The sequence below is a fragment of the Gossypium hirsutum genome, chromosome D08 (genome assembly GCF_007990345.1).
Source record: "Gossypium hirsutum isolate 1008001.06 chromosome D08, Gossypium_hirsutum_v2.1, whole genome shotgun sequence".
Classification (NCBI taxonomy): domain Eukaryota; kingdom Viridiplantae; phylum Streptophyta; class Magnoliopsida; order Malvales; family Malvaceae; genus Gossypium; species Gossypium hirsutum.
The window spans coordinates 67,153,664-67,180,327 of NC_053444.1; the positions used below are offsets into that span (position 1 = coordinate 67,153,664).

Here is a 26,664-nt window from a genome sequence, read left to right on the forward strand (position 1 = left end):
TTTGTGTTTGATCAACTTCTTGCCATCTCCCTAAATAAAAAAATTGATGGAACACTTAATCTTTAACTCACTCATTTGGTTACTATTTATATTAAGATTTGAATTCAGACTATTTTTAAGAATGATGAAAAAGTCACTACTTTGTACCAATTAAAAGGGTATGAATCCGATCAAAAAATTATAGGTAATTTAGAAAAAAGAAATCAAATCATAATGGTAAACCATGGCTCTGAAACATTAAATCTTTTGTACTTCCACCATGTGTGAATTTTGAATTTTTTACAATATGCTTTTCGTGGGAAAGCAAATTTACAGTCTGATCTCAAGAGAAATTGACAAAACCCTAAGATTTTAATCTTTTACAAACTTGAAACTAAAAGAGTTTTTGCATTTTCAAAACAGCTTTTGATGCAAAAACACTTACCTCAATTACAAAAAAGCTCTAAGCGCTTCAAATATTAATATTAAAAAATTATTTAATACATTTGAAATTGTAAAACAGGATTTTTGGCTGGTCAAGTTGGGCAAATAAAATTTTTTTTTCTATTCAAGCATGACCCCGACCCACATGCCCGCCCATCTCTACCCACCAAAATATCCAGAAGCTTATTTACTGAATGTGGTATTAAAGCTTTCAACTGTGTTCTTGTCAGCTGCAAGTCAAATATGCAGCTTCCATTGTTGCTTGATTGCAAAAGCTTCATTACTATTACGGAGCGTGTTTCAGAATGTGAGAATTCAGGATATGAGAAGTAAGATTCGGCTCATTCATATCGGTCCCATCCTTCTTTACAGTTACATTTGCTGCTGCTCGTTCTTTGACGGCTTCCTTCTCCAATTTCTTTTTCTCGGCATCAGCCAGCTTCTCGTTCTCCTCTCGCGACTTTTTAAACATCTTAACGAAAACAACCAATATCTGAGTCACTGCAGCAACAAGGAACAAACTCAACCAGTCAGGCGTTTTTTTGAAAGGTTGGTTTTCGATATGAACATTAATTGTCAAAGATGGAAAACCTTGTTCAAAAGGACATCGTGCAGGATCCTCTCCGAAGTATTGGGATAATGAATCCGCACTTCTTCCCTGCAAGACGATACAACTTCAGACTAAACTGCAATGCACAGCAAGTTTAAACTATCCAACGAGCAACTGCAAATCGGGAAAGTACTTACCACTTCAGAATACAAGGAGATAAGTGACCTCACTTCAGCTTCAGCCGTATCAAGGAAATTCTTCAACACCTAGAACCGACGAAATTTCTATTAAACACTAACTGGACATGCTCAAAGAAAATCCCAGTGATTTCCAGGAAAAGGATATCATACAAACATTCGGACAATGGAGATCACAATAGAAATGGTGTCAGTGGTCTTAATCATTTAAAAGCATCTCAACGTATTCACCATATGGTCATTTTCTTCCAAATGACTAAACTGCAATACATAAACCACAATGAACAGCGCGATTGAATGAAAACAAACATAAAACCATGCCACCAATTTCTGAAGAAGATAGTATCTAATTGATTCTTGAAAAGAAAAACTAATTCCTAAAACCAAAATAAAGAAAAGATGTTTTTGGTCAATCTTTAAAGAGGAAAAAATTCTATAAATGATGAAAGGGGATAGCAATACGGCTTTGCTTGGCAGAGTGAAAAGAAAATTGGAAAGATGGAAAATTGAAGGGGTATTTTTCTTTCAATAGGTGTGTGCTTGGTAGGAAAGAAGGAAAAAATTTCAAGAAAAAGTAATTTTTTTTCCGTCCGTTGCTTGGTAGAGTTGAAAAATGAAAGGAAAGAAAATAGAACATTTGAAAAATGCATAACTTTGAACTAACATACATCTCTCTCTCATTTTCTCTCCTCTCATCATTCCAATTTGGAAAGATTGGTTTTCATGCATTAGGACAGAAAATGACCATCTCTCCTATTTTCTTTCCTCACTTTTCTTCCCTACCAAGCATACTTAAAATTTATTTTCTTTCCACTCCTTCCTTCCATCGCTCCACTTTTCCACCCAACCCAGCACACCCTAAGTGTTTGTGAAAATTCCAAAGAGTTTGTTTCCTTCACTAGCAAATCAACATCATGCCAAATCCGAATATCTACGATGGCAGGAAAAAGTGAGCGAGGTAATTTTTGTATGCAAGCAAATAGGGTGGGAAGTGACAACTCAGCATATTAACAGACAATAGTAGAAAAATTTCTAGCAAAAGTAATGGAGTAGATTCTTTGTTAAGCAATAATAATTGTTCTTCCTCACCTTCTGAAAGCCCAAAGAGATATCACCATCATTATCTGAAGCGGTGAGTTCTTGCTCAACCTTTTCAAGACCCTTACTCACAGCTTGCATTTCTTCAGCAAGATTTTTCAATTGAATCTAGCCAGATGGTATGAAAATCAAGTGGATAAAAGAAATTAACTACTTTAAGAAGAGAAGGATCCAATGAACTAGAACCATGTAAAACATACCTTAGAAGCAGCTTCTAAATGAACAAGATCTTTATCAAAATCCAGCAACTCTGGCATTTTCTCCGATAGAAGCTAACACGTGCAAAAAGTGAAAAAATAAATAAAACAGAAAAAACCAGGTGACTTAGGAAATCTGAGTAGAACATGCCAGAAGAATTAACAGAGTGGGGCAAGAAGGTAAATTTGGTTAGAGTAAGGTTTCAAACATACTTGAATCAGAGGAAAAAGCAATAACTGAAGCAACAGCTTTTTCCTTTTAAAACAAATTACATGCAAACGATTATTTATAGCGAAGATTTACCATCCCAAACCCCAGGCACATATAACAGTAATAAAGAGCATCTAACTTCTCTCCTCAAAGCCTACATGAGAGTACCACAGTATTAGAAGACTTTCCCTAAGTCACAAAAATACCATTTGAAGGGCACAAAATTACAGCATCATTGGCCCCACCCCCCATAACCTTAACAATAAACCTTATTCCGAACTTCCAGTGCAAGTATACTACTAGGAAGTCTAACTTTCAATGTCCTACCTTGCATAGATAATGCATTAAAGTCATTTTGTTGTTTCTTGCACGCGTATCAGATAATTTAAGGAGGCTATCCAATTTGAATCCCACCGCAGATCCTAGGAATAAAAGCAAAAACAATATGAAGAGGCATCATTAAAAAAATGGTCAAAAATCCTAACTATAGACCAGCTGGGTAGTACCTCGTGCAGTGCCTTGATTCAAAGCATTTCCCAATGTGAGAATTGTCTGCATTATCTGACGCAATTTTGCAGATTCTTTTACCTGAAAATAAGTTTCTGACATTTTAGATGCAGGAAAAAGAACATGCTGGACATTTAGCATGCAAAATGAGCAATTATGCATCACCCATTTGAGATTCAGTATAGGTATAGCAGTACCTCTCTGGTCGCATTATTAATAATGCTCAGGTTAGACCTTAAGTCATCCACCTGAAACAGATGAAAGGGAATATAGATTAATGATAAATCCGAGAATACAATATCGAATATACAAATTATCCGGACAATACCTGAGAAGAAAAGGTGATTCTAAATGCAAATACTCGCAATTTTGATTCTACTCGTGGAACCTTCATCAACTCTAGGAAAAACTGAAAGATTTATCAATTATAATATTAACAACTGATCGAATTAAGGGATCAGATGTCTTAAAAGAGAGAAAATGGAACAGACCTGTTCACACTTTCCAAGCATTGCCTTGTCACCTGTATAATTCTACCAAAAACAAAAGTAGCAAACTTTTTCTTACAATTACATCCTTGTAAGTTAAATAAAATGTTCAAATGAGGGCTATCTAATAGCAGTTGTAAAGAGGAATCCTTTCCCCCCAAAGGTCCCATTTAAGGAATTTAAAGAAAAGGATGGTTTCAAACTTCAAGGGTTCTGAATGGGTAAACCAAAAATCCCTCTCTTGTGTTAAAATATTTCCAAAGCTGGGAGAAGGCACCACTCCTCTCTTCCTTCTCCCTTCCCTTACCATTCCTTCCCTTTCCCTCACTCGAAGCAGAACTTAAGTTAAAATTAAATAGTGGTCTTTCCATTTTCTGGTATGGGGTCAAAATCAAACTACAACTGATTCCTTACAATGGTTGCAATTAGTTCTGAATGTAGCCTTACTCATAACTAATAAGAAAAATATCCAGCTGTTTAAATGGTCCTCCTAGAACTGAAAAGGTTCAGGTTCAGTCAGGGGTTCGAACAAAAAACAACAACAAAAGGCAGTTTTAAAATTTCCATGAAGTGGTCTACTGCCTGTAACTCATAAGAGATTGGTGGCAATAAAACTGTCACGTTGATATGTGAATTCCCATGTCAAATATTTTTATCGCATACAAGATAACATGCTATTTCCTAGGTGATAATATGTAATGAGTTCTCTAAAAATCTACAGTATCATTTAAAGAGCACAGTAAACAAACTGGAAAATGTAGCATTTAAAAATATATGCAACCAAAATGTTACAGTATATATAGATTACCTTTAGCAGTTCCATATCTTCCTTAGTGGGACAAAATTTAATCAGATTCTCCACCTGGTCAATATCAAGAGCTGAAGAATCCAATGCTAGTACAGCATTCTGAAAATAGAGGGCACTATATTTAGAATGACTGACTCAACTTTAGAAGTAAAAGTAAAAAGGGAAATTGAGCATATTGTACCAAAAGTTTGACCCAACTTGGCAAGGCAAAAGAAAGAACCAACAGAAAGAATGAATTTAAGTGATACAGAGGAACAGAAATTTCAGTATCAAAATTTGGTTGTGGTTAAAATGGAAATGAAAAACTATAAAGCAATATAATCTGGGCCACAGAAAAAGAAAGTTTATTTATGATATATCCCAGATCCGGCAAAGCCAACTGTCGTTCATTCCTCCCATGGAGATAGCAAAAAGGTCCAAGTAAAACAAACAAAATTCAACTTTACCCTCAATTACCTAATCAACAGTTGTAGTGAGTTCACTACAATATTGAAATACCACCTATTTTAACAGCTACAGGATAAACAGTGAAGCTTCGAAAGCTGGTATTAGTAGTACATTGTAAACAAACTAAGAAACCAAATTAACATAAACTATATCACTTAAATCTATTATACCAAATACGTTTTTGCCCCCCAGGCAAAAATATTCACCTTTCAACATTACTAAACATCCCTAACTTAGCCCAAAAATGCTTCTCTAAAGAATCACATTATATTGATGGAACCCTAACCAATGCCCTTCAGCAGATAGAACTCCAACAAAAAGATCATGAGCTCTAGGTGACCAATAAGAAGCTTGAGGATTAATAAATTTAAAATTCATAATTGCTGCTGAGGGGTACCAATTTTGATATCAAATCATAGAATATGCAGCATAAACAAAGATTCCGGTTTCCAGGAATCTGGTTGCCAGCAAAAGCTTTATGCACAGAACTTAACCTATGAGAAACTAAGATAGTATTACAATGGAATATTATATGCGGAAAAAAATCAAATAGAAGACATCAGATAGGGATATATTAGAAGTAATATAAAAAAAAAGAAGAAAATTTAAAGGGCAGGGGACAGGGGGCGGGGTTAAATCTCCAATATTCCAACACCATTTCAATTAAAAACTAAAATAAAATACAAGAAAAAGATAAAAATTTAGCACACTTATAACATTTAGCAGGGTAAGCTAAGAAACTTACAATCATATCGGGCAGAGGGATTTTTATTTTTGTGAGCATTATTTCACAATTATATGCTCTGCGCAACTCAACCTGAGATATAATACAAGCACCAAATACACAAAATAAGGGTAAAGAAACTTAATGTCCTTAAAATGCATATAAAAAGAAATTATATGATGAAAGAAGGAATTAGATGGCTACATGTGGCACTTCATGAATCTGCAGTAGACGGTCAAGTTCAAAGTTGATTAAGGATAAAATCATTCATCATTAGCAGCAAAGGATCTTTACAAACTTAAATATTCGTCATAAAAGAGTAGCTGTAATATAGACAAATAAATGGTGTTTGAAACTCCTATTATAGTATTTTCTTAAGGTTGTAAAATATGTAATTCGCAACAAAAGGACCTTCTTTCTGATTTTAGAACAGAACGACATTGCATAGCTATGGTAGCAAGTATAGTTTAAAAAAAAAATAGTATGCAACAATGATACTCTACCCTGATGATTCATACAGTCAATGATACTCTACCCTGATGATTCATACAGTCATGTAACTAAACCAATATGTCATTCATGCTGCAGACATAAAAATCAATAACAAAAATGTAGTGAAGATAAAGGGGAGCATGACAATGATGGTACAACTAGAGCAGCAGCCACAACAGAATCAATCACTTCTAATATTTGTATGCTAAAAGCTTAATGATTATTTGCCATGATGGTGCCATTTAACTAGAGGAACCACAAATTAAAGGCCATTGAAATTCTCTTAATGCTTAATAAATATTTCTATTCTGTATATAGTTGGCAAGGCAATTACTTAAAGGACAGTAAACTTAAGATTGGAGAAACTATGTAACCAATTACAAAGTCTGCCTAAGCTCATTATTCAGGAAAAGAAACCCCATATCATGTTCCTTATTTATTTTCTTTCATATTTTAATCAAGCCAATTAGGATCACTTGTGTTTTTCTTTATATAATGAATGTTTTGTAAAAATATTAAGCCAAAGTTAACATATATTTGATTAAGTATCCTTCATTCCATACATAAAAGGAGTTAGAAGAAAGAAAATTTCTTACTAATTGCACTTTCTCAGGTTTATTGATGTTAGAACCTCGTCGGCCTCCAAGTTTAGCACTACTGCCATCTGAAGCAGAGGCAGCTGAGAATAAACTTTCAAGTTCAGACATATCAATTTCAGGGGCCCTACACCAAAAGATATTGATCTATAGGGTTAAAAAGTAATCATCTTCCCATATTAGAGGAAAAAGCAATCCAAGTAAAACTAAAGATAAATAAAAGGGGAAACAGAAAAAGTACAGATTGACCAAGAATTTATGCTTCCTTTTTCTCTCTTTATCACATAACAAGATAGAAAGTAAACGGACATGTAACATGACAAAGCGCTTTTTCAAAAACATTCAAGTGAATGTCCAACAAAATGCAACTACTATAAAATGTTTTATCCACGTTCCAGCACATATTGTGCAATCTAAGCATCAATTAGAACTTTTGGCAATTATAAGAAATTATGAAACAATTTGGTACTGATGTACAAGTTATATATGCACGCACCTTGATTGATTATCCTGCTTTTGAGAATCAGCCCATAAACTCCCTTGCATTGCTCGAGTGACTTTGACCCAATGCAACGGCTTCAACGAGTTTTTCTTAGGGGTGTTACTCACGCCAATGCCGCGGCCTCTTCCATGACCAGTCTGTCCCAAAGCTTTCCCCCTACCACTTGATGCAGGTGGTGGTGGTGGCACACTGGACACCTTTGCACCTGGCAGCCGTGCACCTGGTGGTGGAGGAGGCACAGCAGGACCTTTCGGTGGAGGAGGTGGAGGGGGCACAGCATGACCTTTCAGTGGAGGGGGAGGAGGGGGCACTGCAGAACCTTTTGGTGGAGGTGGAGGAGGGGGTGCAGTAGGAGCTTTCGGTGGAGGGGGTGGAGGGCGCGCTGGAGGGGCTTTTGGTGGAGGGGGTGGAGGAGCTTTTGGAGGGGGCGCTGGAGGAGCTTTTGGTGGAGGGGGTGGAGGAGGAATAGAACCTGGCCTTGCAAGTCCTGCAATTGGCGGAGGTGGAGGCGGGGAGGGACAATAGTATTATGGCATTGGACAGATAGAGCAGATCCCTTGTGAGAGGAACTAGTAGTAGAGACAACCATTGGAGGTGGTGGCGGAGGTGGTGGTGGTTGGTTTGGCTCTTGCATTTTAGATTTGCTGCTGAAGGATGGTGGATGCAAGGGTGGGGGTAGGGGTAGGGGTGGAGGCAGGGGTGGAGATGGCGATTGAGAGGAGTTGAAAGGGGGTGGGGGAGGAGGAGGAGGAGGTGGACCATTGTTTGTAGATTCAGGTGATGTTGAAAACGCTCTACCAGAAAAACTAAGAGGTGGAGGTGGTGCAGGTGGTGGAGGACCTCTTTTGGTAGTGACAGGCAAAGATATTGCAGGATTCCTTTCGGACAAACCAGGAAGAGGAGGGGGTGGGGGTGGAGGTGGGGGTGCAGATGGCTTCGATGTAATGATGTTAACAGATGAAGGTAGATGTAGAGGAGGAGGAGGTGGTGGTGGTGGTGGTGGTGGTGGTGGTCCAGGAGGTGCAAATCCTGAAGAAAGACTTTTACTAGGTACCGGAGGTGGTGCTGGTGGTGTGGGTACAAGAGGTGCTGAAGATTCCAGCGGAGATGAATGAGATGGCATTCCAGAACATGACACTACCTGAACAGCTTCAACTGATGCATGATCTAAATCTTGTAAACTATCGCTTTCTGAATGTAAGGGAACTTTATCAACAACGTCTGGTGGCAGAAACCTTGCTGGATCCCCCAAAGGCTTATTGATCACGTCAAATGCTTCATCTGAACTATCAGCAGTGCTAGATGCATTGTTTTCCTCCTCAGAATCAACAGGAGATGCGTATAAATTTCCTTTGTTCTGCAATCTGGACAATTCTTTTACATCACTCAAGACAGAAAGTTGTTTAAGTAGCCACAAAGCAGCATCGTCACTGTTATCAACCCACTCAACACCACTAAAGAGTTCTTGAACACGAGAAAAAGCTTCAATAGGTAATCCCCCTTTCTCCTCACCATTCAAAACTGTTATAGGAGCCTTAGGTGGGGTGGAATTTTCAACCTTCCCAAACAAAACCTGAGTTTAGAAGTTTATTGAATTAGAGATACAAATGCTGAAGAAACTAAAGAATCATGAGTTCATGACTAAAACTAATAACACCTTAGGTTTTGGAAAAATATGGTAGGAGGTTAGTGGCTAAGAAAGTGAATTGCTTATAGCGGTTGGCCTTTGCTCTTCCTTCTCATGATACATCCAAAATCCTAAAAGAGGCTCAAAAAGATATTTACCTCTGCTCGGAATCCTTTTGGAAACCGCTCCTTTGAGTCCCAAAGAATGTCCAAGTTCTCAGAGTTCAGCATCAATATGTTGGATCGAATAAATGCAGTGTTGAACATTACACGAAACATCATAACTTCCCTTTCAGGATCCAAATCCAAATGGACACACTCCAATACAACATCTCCTTGCACTGAACACTGGATGTCAATTTTAATCACATCACAGTCTGCCTGCAACAAGGAAAAAAAAATCATTTTTCAGAAGTTAACACGGAAAACAAAAATTAATAGAAAAAATTTGGGGGGGGGGACTTTTACCTGACGATAATGTCGAAGCATCTTCCTTTTCTTGGACATGGAGAACAGCATCTGCGTGGACAGGCCATCTCTGTTATGTAGGTTCCTACCAAAAATGCGAATAATTGGCCTACATCCATTTTGGGCATCAAAGCTCGGAATGGCTCGAAGAATGATACAATCTAAAGAAAGAGCACGCTCAGGAGGAGGCCATTCAGGAGCTATATTCCTTCGAGCTACGTACTGAAGGTAGCGAAGCTGAGAAGGGAAGGGATTTAAAGGTGAAAGGAGCTGCAAGAAGCCCTTGGGAGCCTCTCGATGAACAATTTCAAGGGTCTTGCGCTCTCCACTGTGCAGTTTTTTAAAAATCAAGAAACTAGCTAGCAGAAATGCCAAAAGTGGCCACCCCCCTCTTTCACAATGTAGAAGAACGACATTTTGATGATTCCCAAGTGAAAGCCAACTTTCACAAACACGAAGAAAATGCTGAATTAGAGACAATGGGAGCAGGGGACAACCCTCATATTGTCGTGGATAGTCCAATACAGTAACATCATATTGACATAAAATTTCCGCGAAATCACTTGGTTTTTCACCTTCACGAAAATTGAAAGCCAGAAATGATGACTCCGGGAACTCTTCATGTAACTCGGTCACAATTTCGTGTAGGTATACTTGGTACATACCATCAGGCAAGACTTCAGTGGAGAAGCAGGAATCGAAAACTGCATTAATTTAGATCAAATTCACTTAACAATAAAAAATACACAAAGAGACTCCAAATCAAACAAGCTGAGGTTAAAGAATTCTTTTAGCACATACCGTATACTCTCTCAACAAATTCAAGCAACCCATCCGGGGGTCTTCTATAAAAAAACCTACTAAGAAGTGTCATCTCTGCCAATACAATTTCACCCAATGAGCTAAAAATACCCTCAAAAACAACAATAAGAACAAGAACCCGCGAAACTGTTCCAATTTGTTGCCACGTGCTTGCAATTTTACAGAGAAAAATCAACGGCAGCAAAATAAAAACAAAAAAGAACAAAGATGCAATTATTTAAAGCAATTCAACCAGAAACGAAATTTATAAACAGCAGAGCCACGCTCAATGACTTCGATTTGAAATAAAGCGAACCATTTATTCCTTAAAAAAACACATAATACAAGAAAACAAAATAGTTGAGGTCAAGGGGGCTAGCCCTTATAATTTTTGGAGCTAGGGGGCTAGCAGGGCCCCGGCCCCAATTTTTTTTATTTAAACCCTTATAATTTATAAAATTTTAAATTATTAGTGGTAAATTTGCACTTTGACCCTAAATGATAAAAATCTGATTTAATCCTTTGAAAGTAATAGAGATATAGACTATTAAAGTGGTGAAATTGTATTTTTATTATCGTAAAAATATACAATTTAATTTTGACCCTCAAAAAAAAATTTAGCTCTACCACTGATTGACAATATACTTTTTTATTCCGCAAGTAATTTAAAAAATTTGTCATATATCTCTTTTTTTTAATATTTATTTTTTAGTATTATAATATACTTTTGTAGGAGATTTGTCACCCCCTTAGCCTTACTTGCTAAGTTTTTTCAAGTTTGTTATAGAATTACTTGAGCTGAACATGTGTCATTCTCGAAAGGCACCAGGTGGACGCCTAAAAACGATTCTCTACTTCCCGTCAATCAAGACGTCCTCAATTGTTCAACCTCTTGAAACTAACTAGCCGCCGTGAAAACCATTCGTCCTAAGAGGCAACATCTCCTTCGTCAAACTACCTACTCACTATAGTCTGACTATTCGCAATTTGAATGCTTCCCCAAGTGCGAGCATTGCCCTTAGTAATCTTTAGAACCCACTTGAACATAATAACATCATACTCCCTCAAAAGGCATAACAGAAAGGATCTTACTATGCATGTCCCTCACGTACTCCATAATGATAACCACCTTGTCATATCACCACTACTAGACAAGGGATATATCTTATAAATACCCTCTCAAACAATGAGAATGAGATCCTTTTCCCATTAGCAACCTTGATCACTTACTATTTGCATTTAATCTTCCTACCTTTCACAGCAACTTTCCTCCTTCTATTGTCTTTATCCGACTTTTTACCTATTAGGTGAATCGACCTCCCTTCTATTATATCAACAAAGTTCAATTAAAATATTTTGTTTACGTGAATATGAAAATAAATATTTTAAAAATTTAATGTGATTTAATGCAAATAAATTGCGACAATGAAACAATACTTTTTGAAATTTATTATTATTTAGGCTTCACTTTTTTTACCTAATAATAAAATTTAAAAGAAATTTAATATGTAATACAGCAAAGTATCTCAGTAGGCAAAATTTAAATAACTCCACTTAAATAAGATTCCTTCTTTATGTTAAAACTTTACTATTATATATATTATATGATTCAGTATAATTACCATAAGCTATTAAATGTGTGTCAAATAAGGTTTTTTTTTATAGGCATGTTAATAAAATAAAATTAATATAAACATAAATGTTAAAAGTCAATATATTAGGCGATTAACATTGAAATAAATAATTATAACGATCACCAATTGTAATATTATTTAATGTTTTCGTAAATTTAACTCATTAGAAGAAAGCAATTAATAAATTATATTATATTAAATTTACAATAATAATGTTTAAATTATTAAATTTAGATTTACTTCACTGTGATATAAATGAAAATAAAATACTATGTTTGAAAAATAAGTTTAAACAAAAAAAAAATTCAATATATTAATCAAATTCAATCTCCGATAATCAAAGCCTCAGCCCAACTCAAGTAGTTTTTATGTTTATTTATATTATTTTATATGTATTATGTAATTTATATCATATGAAAAAAAATTAAAGGGTAATAACGAAGCTTTTATTATTAAAAGAAAATAAAATAGTCCAACGCTACAATCAATAAAGTAAAGACTGAAAGCATTAAAACCACAAAAACGATGGGCGGTTTCCTACCTTCAACAGAGTTTCGGCTATTGGGTATTCCACCAAAATCTCCTCCAATCTTATCAGCAAAAAGCCAGGAGAGTGTGGCTTTCCATATAACACAACATTGCCACAGGTCAGTAACATCAAACGACAGATTATCAAAGGGGGTCAATCCATCGTCTATCTTCCTCTACTGCCGCTAATATAAAAAATTAAATATGCTATACTATAATGTAAATATTAAAAGAGATACTCTTGTAGGTATATGAGTTTTGAGTTTATTATTGTGATGGTTTATTTCTCCTCAGTTTGAGGGAGATTTATACATGATGGTTTGAATTTTTATACTTTTTATAGAGGATAGCTGTACATTTGGGTTGGACATTGCGTAATCATACAACGTGTGATCACATTCAACCATTGTTCCTTTATTGGCTAAATAGGCTCTTTTAAGTGGTGGTACTTGCTCTAGTTGTTTCTCGAATAATGAATTTTCCCGAGGTAGATTTATGTTTTGCTGCTCCTCTCTCGGAACTAAAGCTATTCTCGTTTTACGTAACGTCCTCTCAAGTTCGGGGTCTGGCTCAATCAGGTCACTCTTACTTCAAGTCCTACACTACAAGACAAAATAGCTAAGTTAATAAAAGAAAAACAAATTGCAAATAAATAGCAAAAATAAAAATGTCGTATCTGTAATTTTTGAATTCACTATTTATCCCAACTAATATGCAAAATTTTACAACTAAATCAATTTAACATCGAAATTTCCTTAACAACAGTGACTAACAACTTGACTGCGCCTCAACGTGTATGCTCCAGGGCTTAGAATAATGCAATTAAATATATAAATACGTGCTGTATTTACAATTATATAGGTCAAATTTTATAACGACATATTGAAAATATTCTAAGAATCGTACCAAAAAGAGGTTTATCTAAATTGAATTAACAATAAATATTAATGCTGAGCTAATTCCGGGCAGCTACTACTCTATTGGTCATATTACGGCTAAATGCGAAAATTGAAGTTTGGACTAAATTTCATAAATAACAAAATTTCGAAATTAACAATAAGATTAATTAATGTCAATGGTTGCGACTAATCTAAAATTAAAGATTTTTACCAATTAATAATTAATCTAATTAATATCTTTTAATTCACAGTAGTCCACTTATTTTTCCACCTGATAAAATTACACCCAGCTTCATCTACCTAAAGCTCTTTGTAAAATTTTGGCCCATCGAGCTTGAATGTCGTGACATTACAGGTCTATTGTCATGACTTAACAGCTAATTTAATAAAACTTCTGAGACTAAGGTTGAATGTGGCGACATTGTTGCACTTTGCTGTCAACTTCCATCTTCGGACTATTATCTCGGATGTTGCGATTTTGTAAGCCAATGTTGCCACTTAGGGACCAGTAAGCTTGGTCTTGTTGATGTTGGTTGAAAATTCGTTGTTCTTTCTAGTTCAGTGACGATTTTCAGGTTGTCGAGTCACACACCATCTGTTTGTCTTTATTCCCATTTGATATATCTCACTGGGGATGGCTTTTGCTTTTGTTACTGTTTCGGGAACCTCCACATTTAGGGATATTAACTTACGTTAATTGAAGTTGCTGCCCTAGAAATGCCAAGTGCTCACTTTTCGTTATTGTCTAGTTTAAATATATAAATTAAGAAAACTAGTTCTCCATCTAAAGACCCGATTTCTGGTCATATATCCCCTATACAAGCACCACCCAACCAAGGGGACAGGGAAAGCTAAAGGCCCAGGCCAAAGTTCATTTTATTTATTTATTTATTTTCTCCATAAAAAAAATGGAAGCAGACGAGATAGCAGAGGAGCTGCAAAACATTGAGTTTGAGATTCATGATGTTGAAGGTGATATAATTTATCAATTTTCATGATTAAATTATTTTATATACCTTTGTTTGTGGAATTATATGGATGAGCGTGTTGCTCAATTGAGTAATTTCAATAATGCTTTAGAACAAATACGGGAGTTAATTGAGAAGCAAGAGAAGTTGTACGAGAGACGGTCGGAACTGCAAGTTTTACTGGAAACATGCCCTATAGATGTCAAAGATGGTTCCGCTCCGACCAATGTACAAGCGGAAGATTGGTCAAGGTCATTTGACTGGGATTCTCAAGCCGAAGATATTAGGTTCAATGTTTTCGGCATATCTTCGTATCGTCCAAATCAACGAGAGGTAGGTTGCTTGATTCCATTATGTTTGATCACCCCTTTTATCATTCTTTTTCTTTTGGGACATGATAATAGTGTGTAGGTTTTTTCTGAAAATAAGAACGTGATTTAGTTATTAATTAAAATAATGGTTTTGTAGATCATAAATGCAGTGATGAGTGGAAGAGATGTTCTGGTGATAATGGCTGCAGGTGGTGGCAAAAGCCTTTGCTACCAGCTCCCTGCCATACTTCGTCAAGGAATTGCTCTTGTTGTTAGTCCTTTGCTCTCTTTAATACAGGATCAGGTCATTCTTTTTCCTTCTTTTAGTTATTATGAATATCTGATACTACATTATTTGGGTTTTCTTTTTCTTTCCCTTCAAAATATTGACTGCAAGTATTAATAACGATTCAGGTAATGGGTTTGGTTGCCTCAGGCATTCCAGCACGTATGCTCACATCCACCACAAGTAAGGAAGATGAGAAGTTCATATACAAGGCCCTCGAGAAAGGTGAAGAAGACCTAAAATTATTATATGTCACACCTGAGAAAGTATCCAAAAGCAAGAGATTTATGTCTAAGCTTGAAAAATGCCATCATGCTGGTCGCCTCTCTCTTATTTCCATCGATGTTAGTCTTCCTTTTCTCTACATCTTCTTTTCTTGTCATTTTGATGTGTATATCTTTGCTCCTTTTGCTTATTTTAATTTCTTATTCTTTTTAAACATTCCATATCTTTTAAGCATGCATGGTTCCTTTTTACCAATATTGTTATGATTTTAGTTTTAAATATTTTATGCCGTGAGGGCTACTAAAATTGGTTGTTTACTAGTTTCTTCTGGATTCATACCTTTTATCTTTTATATAAGAATAGGAAGTAGCTGGAGGTTATGAAATGAACTAATACGAACATTTTACTATGCATGAATTTTTATATGTTAAAATGCATTACACAATCTAGGTTTGATACATATACTTTGTACATGTTCTTCTTTCAAAACGTGTTGGACTATTGGTTATACATGGTAAACATAATTATTTGATAGAAAGCTGCAAGTGTCAAGCAACTCCAACATTATGAATCCTCAGGCTAGACTGTTGATAACAATATGCATGCATGCATGTATGCATCATTATTATTTTGTGTAGGTGATTTGTGTTATTAAATTTAATAGTTTGCATGACCCAATGTTACTTTTATGTTGGTTATTTTGCAGGAGGCTCATTGTTGTAGTCAGTGGGGTCATGATTTTCGCCCTGACTACAAAAATCTTGGCATACTAAAAACTCAGTTTCCAAATGTTCCTGTAGTGGCTTTAACAGTATGTAGTTCCTTGCCCCTTAACATTCTCACGCATTTGTATATTTGCTGTTTGCATAGCTGCAGTTTTTGGCTAAATATATGACCTTACTTTTTAAACATATTTTGCAGGCAACTGCTACAATGAAAGTCCAAAATGATCTGATTGAGATGCTGCATATTCCAAAATGCGTAAAGTTTGTCAGCACTGTCAACCGGCCAAATCTTTTTTATATGGTAATTGACACAATTATTAGTAATGGCCATTTCGTTGTTAAGAGTTTCTGTAGGAACTATGTTATTAGATAAAGGAATTTTCTTAAATTGCAGGTCCGAGAGAAGTCATCTGTTGGAAAGATTGTTGTTGATGAAATAGCTAAATATATAAAGGAATCCTATCCAAATAAGGAATCCGGCATAGTTTATTGCTTTTCCAGAAAGGAATGTGAGCAGGTATGAGCTTTTTTACACCGGAGGTGCCTCATACAACCCCGTACCCGTAAAAGAACATTTCATGTCTTGAAATGTTTGCCATTGCTGTCCTCTATCAAGGGGCATCATAATTGGAGGTTGTTTGTTGACTTGATTATTGTTTACAGTTGATAGTTCTATACTCCTAGGAAGAGAAGTTATGCACTTAGTTTAGTTCCAAGTCCACATTATGGAGAGATGCATAGAAGTACTCACCTTTATGTTGTTAATAAATGCTCTCAGCATCATGCCATACCATCATATTCACCAATATATTATTCATGATCATTTACTACCTGTTAGCATGTTATTTGCCTTGTCATATTGCATCCTCGGGCATCTTAAGCATCCATTTTAATAAAGTCTTTTATAATGTCTGGACCATGTTCAGATGTTCTAGCTGTGTTGCAAGTTAAAACAGTAAATTGATCTGTTGGTTGTCAAGTTATTAAATCTTGCTTATAGGGTATCAGTATCTAATTTCTAGATTTATAGTGAGTACATGGGTATGTATTATATATTCTTTTCACTCTACGAAGAGCTGTAGGTTGCAAGTGAGTTATGTGAGAGGGGAATATCTGCTGATTATTACCATGCTGACATGGATGAAAATGCTCGTGAGAAAGTTCACATGCGGTAATCTCAACTGTCCTAACTTCTAATAGTGATCCTTTATGCTCAAACTATCTCATGCTCAGAGTGAACTTTTTTTTTCTTACCTTACTAGATTTGCACCTCATACTTGGAAGTGACTATTCACTGCAGTATGAATTATATAATTCGTCTTTTCTATATTTTTTTTAATTAAAAGGTGTGACACTTTTGGGATTACGTAATTGGTTTATGTTTGATCCACTGGGTGTATAAATAAATTATCATAGGATGACACATTATTTCTAAAACTAGAAGTAGTCAGGTGGTAGAAATTATATTTTAATAACTTTATTTAGGTTTAATTAAATTTTAATTAAAAATATTATTCCAGTCATCAAATGTGAAGATCCTGAAATGGCTGAGTATTCTTCACCTTTTTCCCTAGAGGTCATGCTCTCTTCCTCCAGCTACATTGCAGAACATATCTATAACTTCAAACCAAGCCTGCTAGAAATTGATTGAATTTAGGTACTTGTAACTAAACTTAAAAAATACCAATTATACCATGAAGCCTACTATGTAGAAAAGAAGTACCAATGAATGTAAAATAACCAAAGAATCTTAATTAGCCTAAACAATGTAAAGATTACAATCGGACCCATAAAATATAAAGTAAAATCCTAGAAAACTTAAATTTCAAAACTAGCATATTTTTATTTTCCGTCGGCCTCTTACTCGTGTTTCATGATGTAGATGGAGCAAAAACAAATTGCAGGTCATCGTTGGTACGGTAAGTTTACCATCAGCCCTTTTTAGATATCTTGTCGGTTCTCTGTTTTCAGTTGTTATACCTTCACTTTTATGCAGGTTGCATTTGGAATGGGAATCAACAAACCTGATGGTAAGTATGATTAGGGAAAAAGATACTACTTACGGGAGAAAGGAAGTTGTATTGTATTAGGCATTCTAATGTGCATTGATATGGTCATATAGCCTGCAGAAGTTAGCTTTTATAGTTTATACGTGTACTCCTTATATGGCAATTACCTTTTTAGTTTTCTGGCAATCCCCCTGCTGAAGCATCCCCAGTTATATATCTTGGCAGTCTCCATATTTTATAGATGAAGTTGGTAGCCATATACTTTGGAAGATAAACTAGTAGGCACTTAGAAAAGCATTTGTTGTCATTCCTTTTTCTTATTTTCCTATTCTCTCTAATTTCTAGCCAGCAAGCTTCCTACTAGGTGTATGCTACTCAATATAATTGTTACCTGTTTCTGTTATATCTAACACTTGTTTACTGTTTGATACTGTAACTGCTTGTAGTCCGGTTTGTCATCCATCATAGCTTGAGTAAATCAATGGAAACATATTACCAGGTTTTTGGCCTTCCCTTTGTAAACTTTTTCTTTCATACATTCTCTTTTTCACTAACTTACTTTGCTACAGGAAAGTGGCCGAGCTGGAAGAGATGGACTCCCCTCTGAGTGTTTACTCTTTTTCAGGTCGGCTGACATGCCTAGGCAGGTAACTTTTTGGCTTCTTTTTGTTATTAAAAAAAGCTGTCATGTTTGCTTCAGACTTGTATTAATTGTGATCTTTGTTTTAACAGAGCACCATGGTCTTCCATGAAAACTCTGGATTGCAGAACCTTTATGACATGGTACAATATTGTCAGGTATAATCATCTGTCTTTTAACTCTGCCGTGTATATATATATACACATTAGGGAGTTTGTCTGCCAGAATGAGTTTAATAATCAGACAATTGATTTAGTTTTACTCTTTGCACCTTATTTGTTGCTTACTTACTGCTGGTTAATTTTTAACCTTTAGCTATCTGTGATAGAATGGGGAGAAGTAAAATGAAACAAAGACCCTTTTAAGATGAAAAGTACAAATGTAGGATTTTTTTTTCTTAAAAGTTGGTTCAATGACTGCTACAAATCCTTATGCTTTGTAGACGTTAGAAGAGGGAAGAGACAGCAATATTACAATCTCTTTCACACAAACCCTTATGCTTAGGATGGAAAAGATAGCAATATTACAATTTCTTTCACACATTAAATTTGGTAACTCCTATAAATCCTTACGCTTTTAGGGTTTAGAAGAACCGCTGGTTAATTTCTGTCATTGGGTTCTTTGGCTGGTACTTTCAGTACCATTAGTTGTTCCCCAGTTTTTGTTTAAGAATCGGTACTTATTGCATTTGGATTTGATTATGTTACTAGTGTCTGCATGTGCTAGATCCTTTATTTCAAGAGAGCTACAAAGCATTACATTTTCTTCTTTTTGTAGTCTAAAAGACAATGTCGCCGAAGTGCCTTTTTCCGGCATTTTGCTGAGCCATTACAAGAGTGCAATGGTAATTTTCTTTTACTTTGTATTACTTTTACGTCAATTTTGGTCAATATAATCATAATTTCATATTATGTTAGGGATGTGTGACAACTGTGCATTCTCAAGTGAGATTAAGGAAGTGGATGCTTCGGGTATGTTTATTTGACTTCTATTCATTCAAGTTATTTTGTCGTATCTAAATTTTATCTTTCAAGTAATATTCTCTTCACCTTTCTTTTCAACTCAATTATATGTAAGACACCTTCTGTTTTTCTTGCTCGGCCATCTCATTTTGCTTTTCTTCTCTTCCTTTAATTACATTTTGTTGCTAAACTTTCATTCTGTGGTGTGAGGTATTTGTATTCCCTACACAAGTCAAAATTTATGTCTTGCCTATATTATTACAGGGTGAAAAGCAAACACATTTTATTGAGCAAAATAAGGTGTTTTTTTACTTAGTTTTGTTCTAGAAGAAGACTGTCTTTATATTAGCTTCTTGAACAGAGTGTTGATTTCCTATACTTTTCTAGTCCAGGAGTTGGGCTACTGATGTTATTATAATTCCTTAGTTTTGTTCTAGAAGAAGACTGTCTTTATATTAGCTTCTTGAACAGAGTGTTGATTTCCAATACTTTTCTAGTCCAGGAGTTGGGCTACTGATGTTATTATAATTCCTTAGTTAGCCAGACACACAGCGATATAGTTTAAAATGGAATTGAACTTTTCATTTGACAAAATTTAATGGAAATGAGGCGTGGTCTCTTTACAGATGTCAATTATCATTTGATTTTAACTTTAGGTGCTTGGATTTTTCTCTTTCTTCTACAGCTGCCCCCCTTTCCCCTCCTCTTTTTATTATAGATATGTTTTGCTTGGTAAAGAAATAAACAAAGAATAGGGGGAAGTGAAAAAGCCTGGGAAAATCTCACCTAGGGTTTCATTTGCAATCACACCTAAGACATTTGGTTCAAACACCCTCAGAAAGGTGCTGAAAGTGTTCCATATGTTCAACTCAGTTTGTAAAATATTTGTTGTGTTGGGGATTATATGTTGCATTTTTTATTTGGTTTGGAAAAATAAATGGTATTTTGCTTCATATGATCTTTTTTTTGCAGGTCATTCAAAACTTTTGATTTCTCTGGTGCGTGAGATGCAAGAGAAAGATCAAAGAGTGACGATGTTGCAATTGGTGGACAGAGTGAAAAATAAGCAAAAGCAACTAGGTTCATCCATCTCTTCTTATACTACATCTAATGAGTAGGGTTAGGATAAATCTATATGCCATCGTAGATGTCAATATATACTTGCATTTCTATTGTATAATTCTACACTGCTTTGAAGTTTTTTGTTTTCTATCTAGTAAGGTGTAAGAGGAGCAAAAGGATGATTTTTCTATATGTGAGTGGAGGGCATAACATTCAATGGGGTGAAGTATAAACATGAAATTATAACCTCTAGATGGTGGTTGGCATGTATTCCTGTTGGTTGGTGCATGAAAATAATGCCACTCTTAAGAAACACATATCTTGTATTTCGTGTTTAATAAAAACTCAGAAAGCATGACTTGTTTGTGGCTATTCATATGGGCAATTATGCCTCCCAAGAGTACCCTCAAAATTAGTTGAGCTAAGAATATTTAATCACGTGGGCTTTGCTATTGGAACTCGTTATTGGTAGTATTTGGGATGTATATCTAATGTCATATTCAACATGTGAGCTACATAAATCTGCTTTTCTGTATGAAAGATAAATATCATATTTCTTTTGTTCTCTTTCATTCGTTATCATTAAGGTAACCTAAGTTCTTGACTGTTCCCATTTATTGTAGCAACATAATTATATCCATTGTTTTATGAATTTACCAGATTTTGAACTAAAGAGGGAAGAGATGGAACAGCTTGTAGTACAGCTTATACTAGATCGTGTTTTGGTAAGAATCACTTTTTTTGTGGACCATGAATCTAGCGTAACTTGTGGTTATGCATTTAATCTGACTGCACTATATAAACTTGATTAGTTATTTATAGAAAATACTTCACTGCTGAAATGGTTCATTTCTATGAGTTAAATGCTCGAGGTGTGCTGAATTACATTAAGAAATCATGTGCTATATGACTTAAATGTAAACTACTGTACCTTTGAATTTGTGCAAAATGAATGGTGTAAAAGTAGGTGGTTATTTCAGTAACTGGAGTTCATCAAGGCTTAAAACCCTCAAGAGGGTATTTAAAGGAATAGTTACTTCAGTAGAAGTTATAGTGCTCCCTATAATTGGAAATATTCGGGCATACACCCGTGTGCTTCATTTTTATCTAATTTCTAGTATGAAACGGCAGATCTTCATGTTCTAGTTATTGGGAGAATAAGGAATAAGACAAGAACATATATTAAACAAACGCATTGTTACTAGGAAGAAAACCTTCTGATTGCCACCATGATTAATAGTTATTGATCAGATAGTTCTAGGTGTAGGGGATTTTTCCATTAGGGTGCTGCAGTGATTCTGGATGTTAAGATTTTGCTTTTAAATGTAATGTTATGATCTTCGTCTGTTTTCACTTCTCTATGCCGCTTTTCAATCATGCAGAAGGAAGAATTTCAGCATACAGCCTATGCTACAAATTCTTATGTTACAGTAGGACCAAGAGCAAACCAAGTTATGCTAGGTGTGTGATCTGTTCTATAATACATGCTATTTATTTTCTGGTTAAGATATTGAAAGTATGTTGGGGTTGGCATGGTTGATTTACACTTGAGCATTCAGGGAAAAAAATCATTAAGATGGATGTCACTAGCACATCGAAGGATGTGGATGGTTATAGGAAATCCAGTAAACATGGTGTCACATTGGGATTGGAGTTCAAGCTAGACAAGCTGAGGAAGGAACTCGCTTCTCATGACAAGGGAATATTCCCTCATTCTGTGTTGTCAAGCCAACAGATCAGTAGCATAAGCGCCCATTTACCAAATTCAATTGAAGAGGCAAGTCCAATACTTTCTCAACTCTTTTCTTGTGTATTTATCCTATGCTTAACAATTGGTAGGACAAAACTCTTGTTTGCCACCATGCAAAGGAACTTTACCGCTCATCCTTGTGTTCCCTCTATTATAAGGACCGGATCAGATTAGTCCTAATTTAACCTCTGGTTCTATTAAAAAGAATCAAATAAGGCCAAACTATAATAGAGTTAACATTTACTGTTTAAAAAACGACATGAAAATTATTTTTTCATTCAGTTTAACTCCAAATAAAAGATTTCATTTTACAGAACCGTAAAAGCTTTCAAAATATTAAATTTGTTAAACAGTAAAAGTTAACTCTGTTAAAATTTGGCTTTATTTTATTCATTTTAATAGAACTAGGATTAAATTGATCTGGTTCCTATAATAGAGTAACCTGCCAAATATTTTCACCATTCTCATTCTATTATTTTTGTGTCTCAAGAGAAAGAGAATACATAACTCGAATGTTTGCACACGTGTTTATATATATATACATATTGTTTCTTGCAGTTGGAAAAGATTATTGGAAAGTTGAAGACAGAGAAGTATGGGGGGAGAATTCTTGAAGAAGTAAAAAAGTATGGTAATGCAGAGCATCCAAATAATGAGGTGTTGAATGAAGAAGAAAGCAGTGAAATAAGACCTCCTAGAAAGAAGCTGAAGAAGGCCAACAAACAAGTTATCATGGTTGACAGCAGTAATGATGAATCTGATTGATATTTTCCTTATGCTTCTTTCCACACTACCCCTAAACCTACATTTATCCTTTGGCTACGCCATAGTTTTCCAGGCATTTCAGGGCTGTTACCAAACATTTTGGAACTTGAATTTTCTACTGATAGAAGGGAATATAGCTAAGCTTTTGCTAATTGGAACTCCTCATAGATTTGTTCATGTCATGTCATTTACTATGTTATCTTCTCCATTGTGACTAACTTTTTACCAGAGACAATACTTCTGGTTTTTCTTCAATGTAAAAGAAACAGAAACAGAGATATTTAAAGAAAAAAAGAAATTAAAACATCCTTTTTCCCTTATATGAATTATATTTGTTGTATGTAACTTGTAAATTTTGGCTAACATATCATTCAACATGTGATTGATTTGTACATATTTTATAATTTTTGTTCAATAATGTGTAACATATATATATTTTTAAAGAGACAGATTGACTTCACTCATTCTGTAACTTTTTTGTTTGATATGATATTTAATGTGTGTTTCGTATGCTTGATTTCTATCACTTTTTTTTTAAAAGAAATTTATGTTGAAATATAACTCATCATTTATCAAAAATTCCTGAACGAATCTTGACAATGATTTTAGCCTCATTATCCAAGGGCTCCTTGTATTCATCCTTGAGTTCAATCCACTTCCCCTAATAAGATATCCTCAGGCAAATATGCTGCAAAGCAAAAGTACCAGAAATAGGTAGAATACCATATATGCATACACAATTACAACAATCATAATCTGGACCTTCCTTTGCCACATGCCCTGCAAATATAGATGCATACATTTTCCACTCATTATTATATCATTATCATTGTTTCGAAAATTAAGGTTAACATTATGCTTTCCTAAATAACATTTATTGACATTATAATCAATTATCCAGATTAAATGGCACAATTGCATTTTTAGTGTTTCTTATAAAATAATAATTCAATTCAATTTTTTAAGCCCTTTCTAGATGACAGAAAATTAATAATTTAATTTAAACTATTTTAACACAATTTTTAATTTTAACCCGTAATTTTTTAAAATTTTATCTCAATCTCAAATTTTAGAACAACTAAACTATGGTATATTTTAATGAAGAAAATATAATTCACCGTGCCAGACTGAACATGAATATGTATGGAGGGAAACAAATCAAATTGCTAAAACTTTGTGCAATTGTAATGCAATCTTCTGTTTCTGTAATACAAAGCCTTTCATCTACATATATCAAACTAAATTTTGGACCATCAAGTGTTAACCAAATCTCTCAACTCTTCGACGCCGTAATTCTTCCAAAGAAAGATCACGAGAACGGGGAGATACTTGCCGCAAGAACCCACCGCTCTCACTGCTTCGACTTGTTCCACACATCTCACAATTACTTAACCAATCAGAGTTATCATATGTACAAGCTTGGCATCTCCATGTACCAGATAAGCTTCTTCTCTCACCTCCACCAACAGTTCCCCGGCCTAAGATTCTTCGTCTCCTTAACCGGAATGTGCTCCTTATAAATCTCACAGGCCACCTTAACAGACCGGTGAGCTCTCTGATTATTGTAGTCAATGGGTTCGGACCAGAATACGAACCCTTCAATTTCAAATAGAGAACCCCAGCAAGTATACCACTGAGGTGACCAAGAAACGAGACACGAGGGACAAACATTTGGATAAGAATCAATTCAGCCCATGCCGCATAACGAGCTGGTACGATAAGTCCATGCACATTAGTGAAGTTTTCTGAATGAGAGTTGAGGACAACTTTCATGGCAAACAGGAGACCCGAAAATCCAACGGCGTATTCAGAGTAATAAGGTCTCCCGTAATCAAAGAAGACGAGTAGGGATTTGGCTAATAGCAGCGTGATACCTTGTGACAAACCAAGCAGCGCAACAGCCATAGACGCAAACTCGGTGCTCCCCATTGAAGTTTCCAATTGGATCCCCTTCCATAAGAGGGACATCATATTGTAGACCAGGTGAGATTCATCGACATGGTAGAATACCGACAGGAAGAAGCGTTTTATGTCTTTGTTCTGCATATTAAAAACATGAAAACAGATTCCTTGCTAAGAAATCGGGTTACTTTGGAATATTCAAGTGCCTAAGATACCTAAATTCGCAAAACTATGGATGTCAAAGCTAAAGCGAGGCATCAGCTTTGAACAATTGGTAAAACACAAGAAAAAAGAAAGGATACTTACGAAGTAGATTCAAACCATTCTATGCCAAGGGATTAATTATAAATCTGAAACCATTTTTAAAAGGAACAAGGCTCACTGACATTCAAAGAACCCTCTCAATGGCTATGCTTTCAAAGGGTTTCTTCTACTATGTTTTTTTTCTTTTCTTACCATTTTCAGGATTGACCTTCAGTGAACTCTCTCAATGTCTACAAAGATGATGGATTTTATTGTCAAAATCATTTGATTTGCATTAATGCCTTAACTTCTTTTTCCTTTTCAAATAATTCGATCTAGTTGATAGTATATCAATGTTGCAGCACACAATTTCGCAAGGAAGAAAACTAATTTACTGAGCATCGATATACTTGAAAATTGATCATAATTCGTAAATTAGGTAAATAATTTCCTATAATTTTCAGATTTTTCATATTTCTGATTGATCAATCGACGGTTTCTCTCAACGATTTCCTAAATCTTTATATGTTTCTCCAAATTCATAATCTTTCTTACTTGATTATTGATTTTTCCTTAGGCGTTAAGAAATCATGCACTGTAATGCCTAATTGATAGGATGGAATGAACAATAATTAAGAACAGAAACGAAAAAGAAAAAGAAAAAGAAAAAGAGTAAGGGTACCTTGAGAATAAGATGAGGATTGAACCAAACCTCATCAACAAAAGGGAGGAGAGAATCTAGGAACGAAGGCCTGAGATAAATCAGAGTGTTGGCGGCGAGAAGACCGGCGGTGACCGGCGGCTTCCATGGCAGCCTGTAATATTCGTTGACGGCGTGAAGAGCCAACAACGGCAGCATTCCACGAGACACCGCCCCTCTCCTCCATCTTCCGCTGTCCATCGGCTATGGTTTTTGTCTGCAATTTTCACTTTGTGAATCAACAAAAAGAACATTCAATTAAAGATTAAAAGAAAGAGAAGCTTTCTTGCTATATATGCTTAGCATTGCCTTTTCCAGACTCTTCCCTCAGTTTCCATTTGTAAATTTTTCTCTTTAGTTTTATTTAATTTTAGAGTAAATCATGTCACTTAATTTTAAAAAATTATAATATAGTCATTAAATTATTTAAATTTTTTATTTAAATAATTAAATTATTCAAATATTTTTATTCAACTCTTGATTTGATTATTTCTGATTTTTCATTTACCATGCTTTATATTAATTTAATTCTTTTTCGATTCTTGTAATATGTTCTGTAAGAGTAAAACTTTCAAAAAAAAAATCAATCTTTTGTACCCAAAGATCAGACCTTGTCTTGGATCCCATTAGTTTAGTTCCACACTATTAGTTTGGCAAACATGTCTAACAATCGTCTATCTTCAATAAGATGCCTTTATGACACATTTTTTTATCGGATATTATATATATTTTTAATTAAAATAAAAAGAAATTGATAATTTAGATTTCAAATTAATTTAAAAAATTTTAAGTACATAAATATGAAAAAGGGTATAATATGAGGGCTAATTTTGTAATAAGCCTTTTATCGACTATGATTTTAAACAGGGCCACATAAAACGCTGCGTTTTTTATTTCTTATTCGAATTTCAAATTAGATA

The 26,664-nt window shown here is 35.0% G+C and overlaps 3 protein-coding genes across 3 annotated transcripts; 1 reads left to right on the plus strand and 2 right to left on the minus strand.

The window, feature by feature from the left end:
- Nucleotides 1–230: 230 nt before the first annotated feature.
- Nucleotides 231–10,482, minus strand: LOC107909118 (formin-like protein 14). Its single transcript, XM_016836535.2, is given in 18 exon segments — nucleotides 231–924; nucleotides 1,015–1,081; nucleotides 1,171–1,239; nucleotides 2,260–2,376; nucleotides 2,469–2,540; nucleotides 3,004–3,098; nucleotides 3,183–3,264; nucleotides 3,381–3,431; nucleotides 3,512–3,592; nucleotides 3,675–3,716; nucleotides 4,480–4,578; nucleotides 5,672–5,743; nucleotides 6,739–6,865; nucleotides 7,235–7,781; nucleotides 7,784–8,813; nucleotides 9,026–9,247; nucleotides 9,335–10,038; nucleotides 10,136–10,482. Coding segments are annotated over 18 exon segments (3,765 nt in total). The 5' UTR covers nucleotides 10,209–10,482; the 3' UTR covers nucleotides 231–709.
- A 3,031-nt stretch (nucleotides 10,483–13,513) lies between these two features.
- LOC107909120 (ATP-dependent DNA helicase Q-like 2) lies at nucleotides 13,514–23,219 on the plus strand. The gene is made up of 20 exons (XM_016836538.2): nucleotides 13,514–14,168; nucleotides 14,277–14,497; nucleotides 14,633–14,779; nucleotides 14,890–15,105; nucleotides 15,693–15,797; nucleotides 15,908–16,012; nucleotides 16,106–16,228; nucleotides 16,794–16,882; nucleotides 17,594–17,630; nucleotides 17,708–17,741; nucleotides 18,167–18,219; nucleotides 18,290–18,367; nucleotides 18,453–18,518; nucleotides 19,138–19,204; nucleotides 19,278–19,331; nucleotides 20,295–20,402; nucleotides 21,045–21,109; nucleotides 21,767–21,845; nucleotides 21,944–22,161; nucleotides 22,693–23,219. Exons 1-20 carry the CDS (start codon nucleotides 14,105–14,107, stop codon nucleotides 22,897–22,899), a joined length of 2,136 nt encoding a protein of 711 aa, XP_016692027.2. The 5' UTR covers nucleotides 13,514–14,104; the 3' UTR covers nucleotides 22,900–23,219.
- An 843-nt stretch (nucleotides 23,220–24,062) lies between these two features.
- LOC107909121 (rhomboid-like protein 14, mitochondrial) lies at nucleotides 24,063–26,232 on the minus strand. The gene is made up of 2 exons (XM_016836539.2): nucleotides 25,727–26,232; nucleotides 24,063–24,939 (listed from the first exon to the last, which is right to left on the minus strand). Exons 1-2 carry the CDS (start codon nucleotides 25,943–25,945, stop codon nucleotides 24,160–24,162), a joined length of 999 nt encoding a protein of 332 aa, XP_016692028.1. The 5' UTR covers nucleotides 25,946–26,232; the 3' UTR covers nucleotides 24,063–24,159.
- Nucleotides 26,233–26,664: the final 432 nt, after the last annotated feature.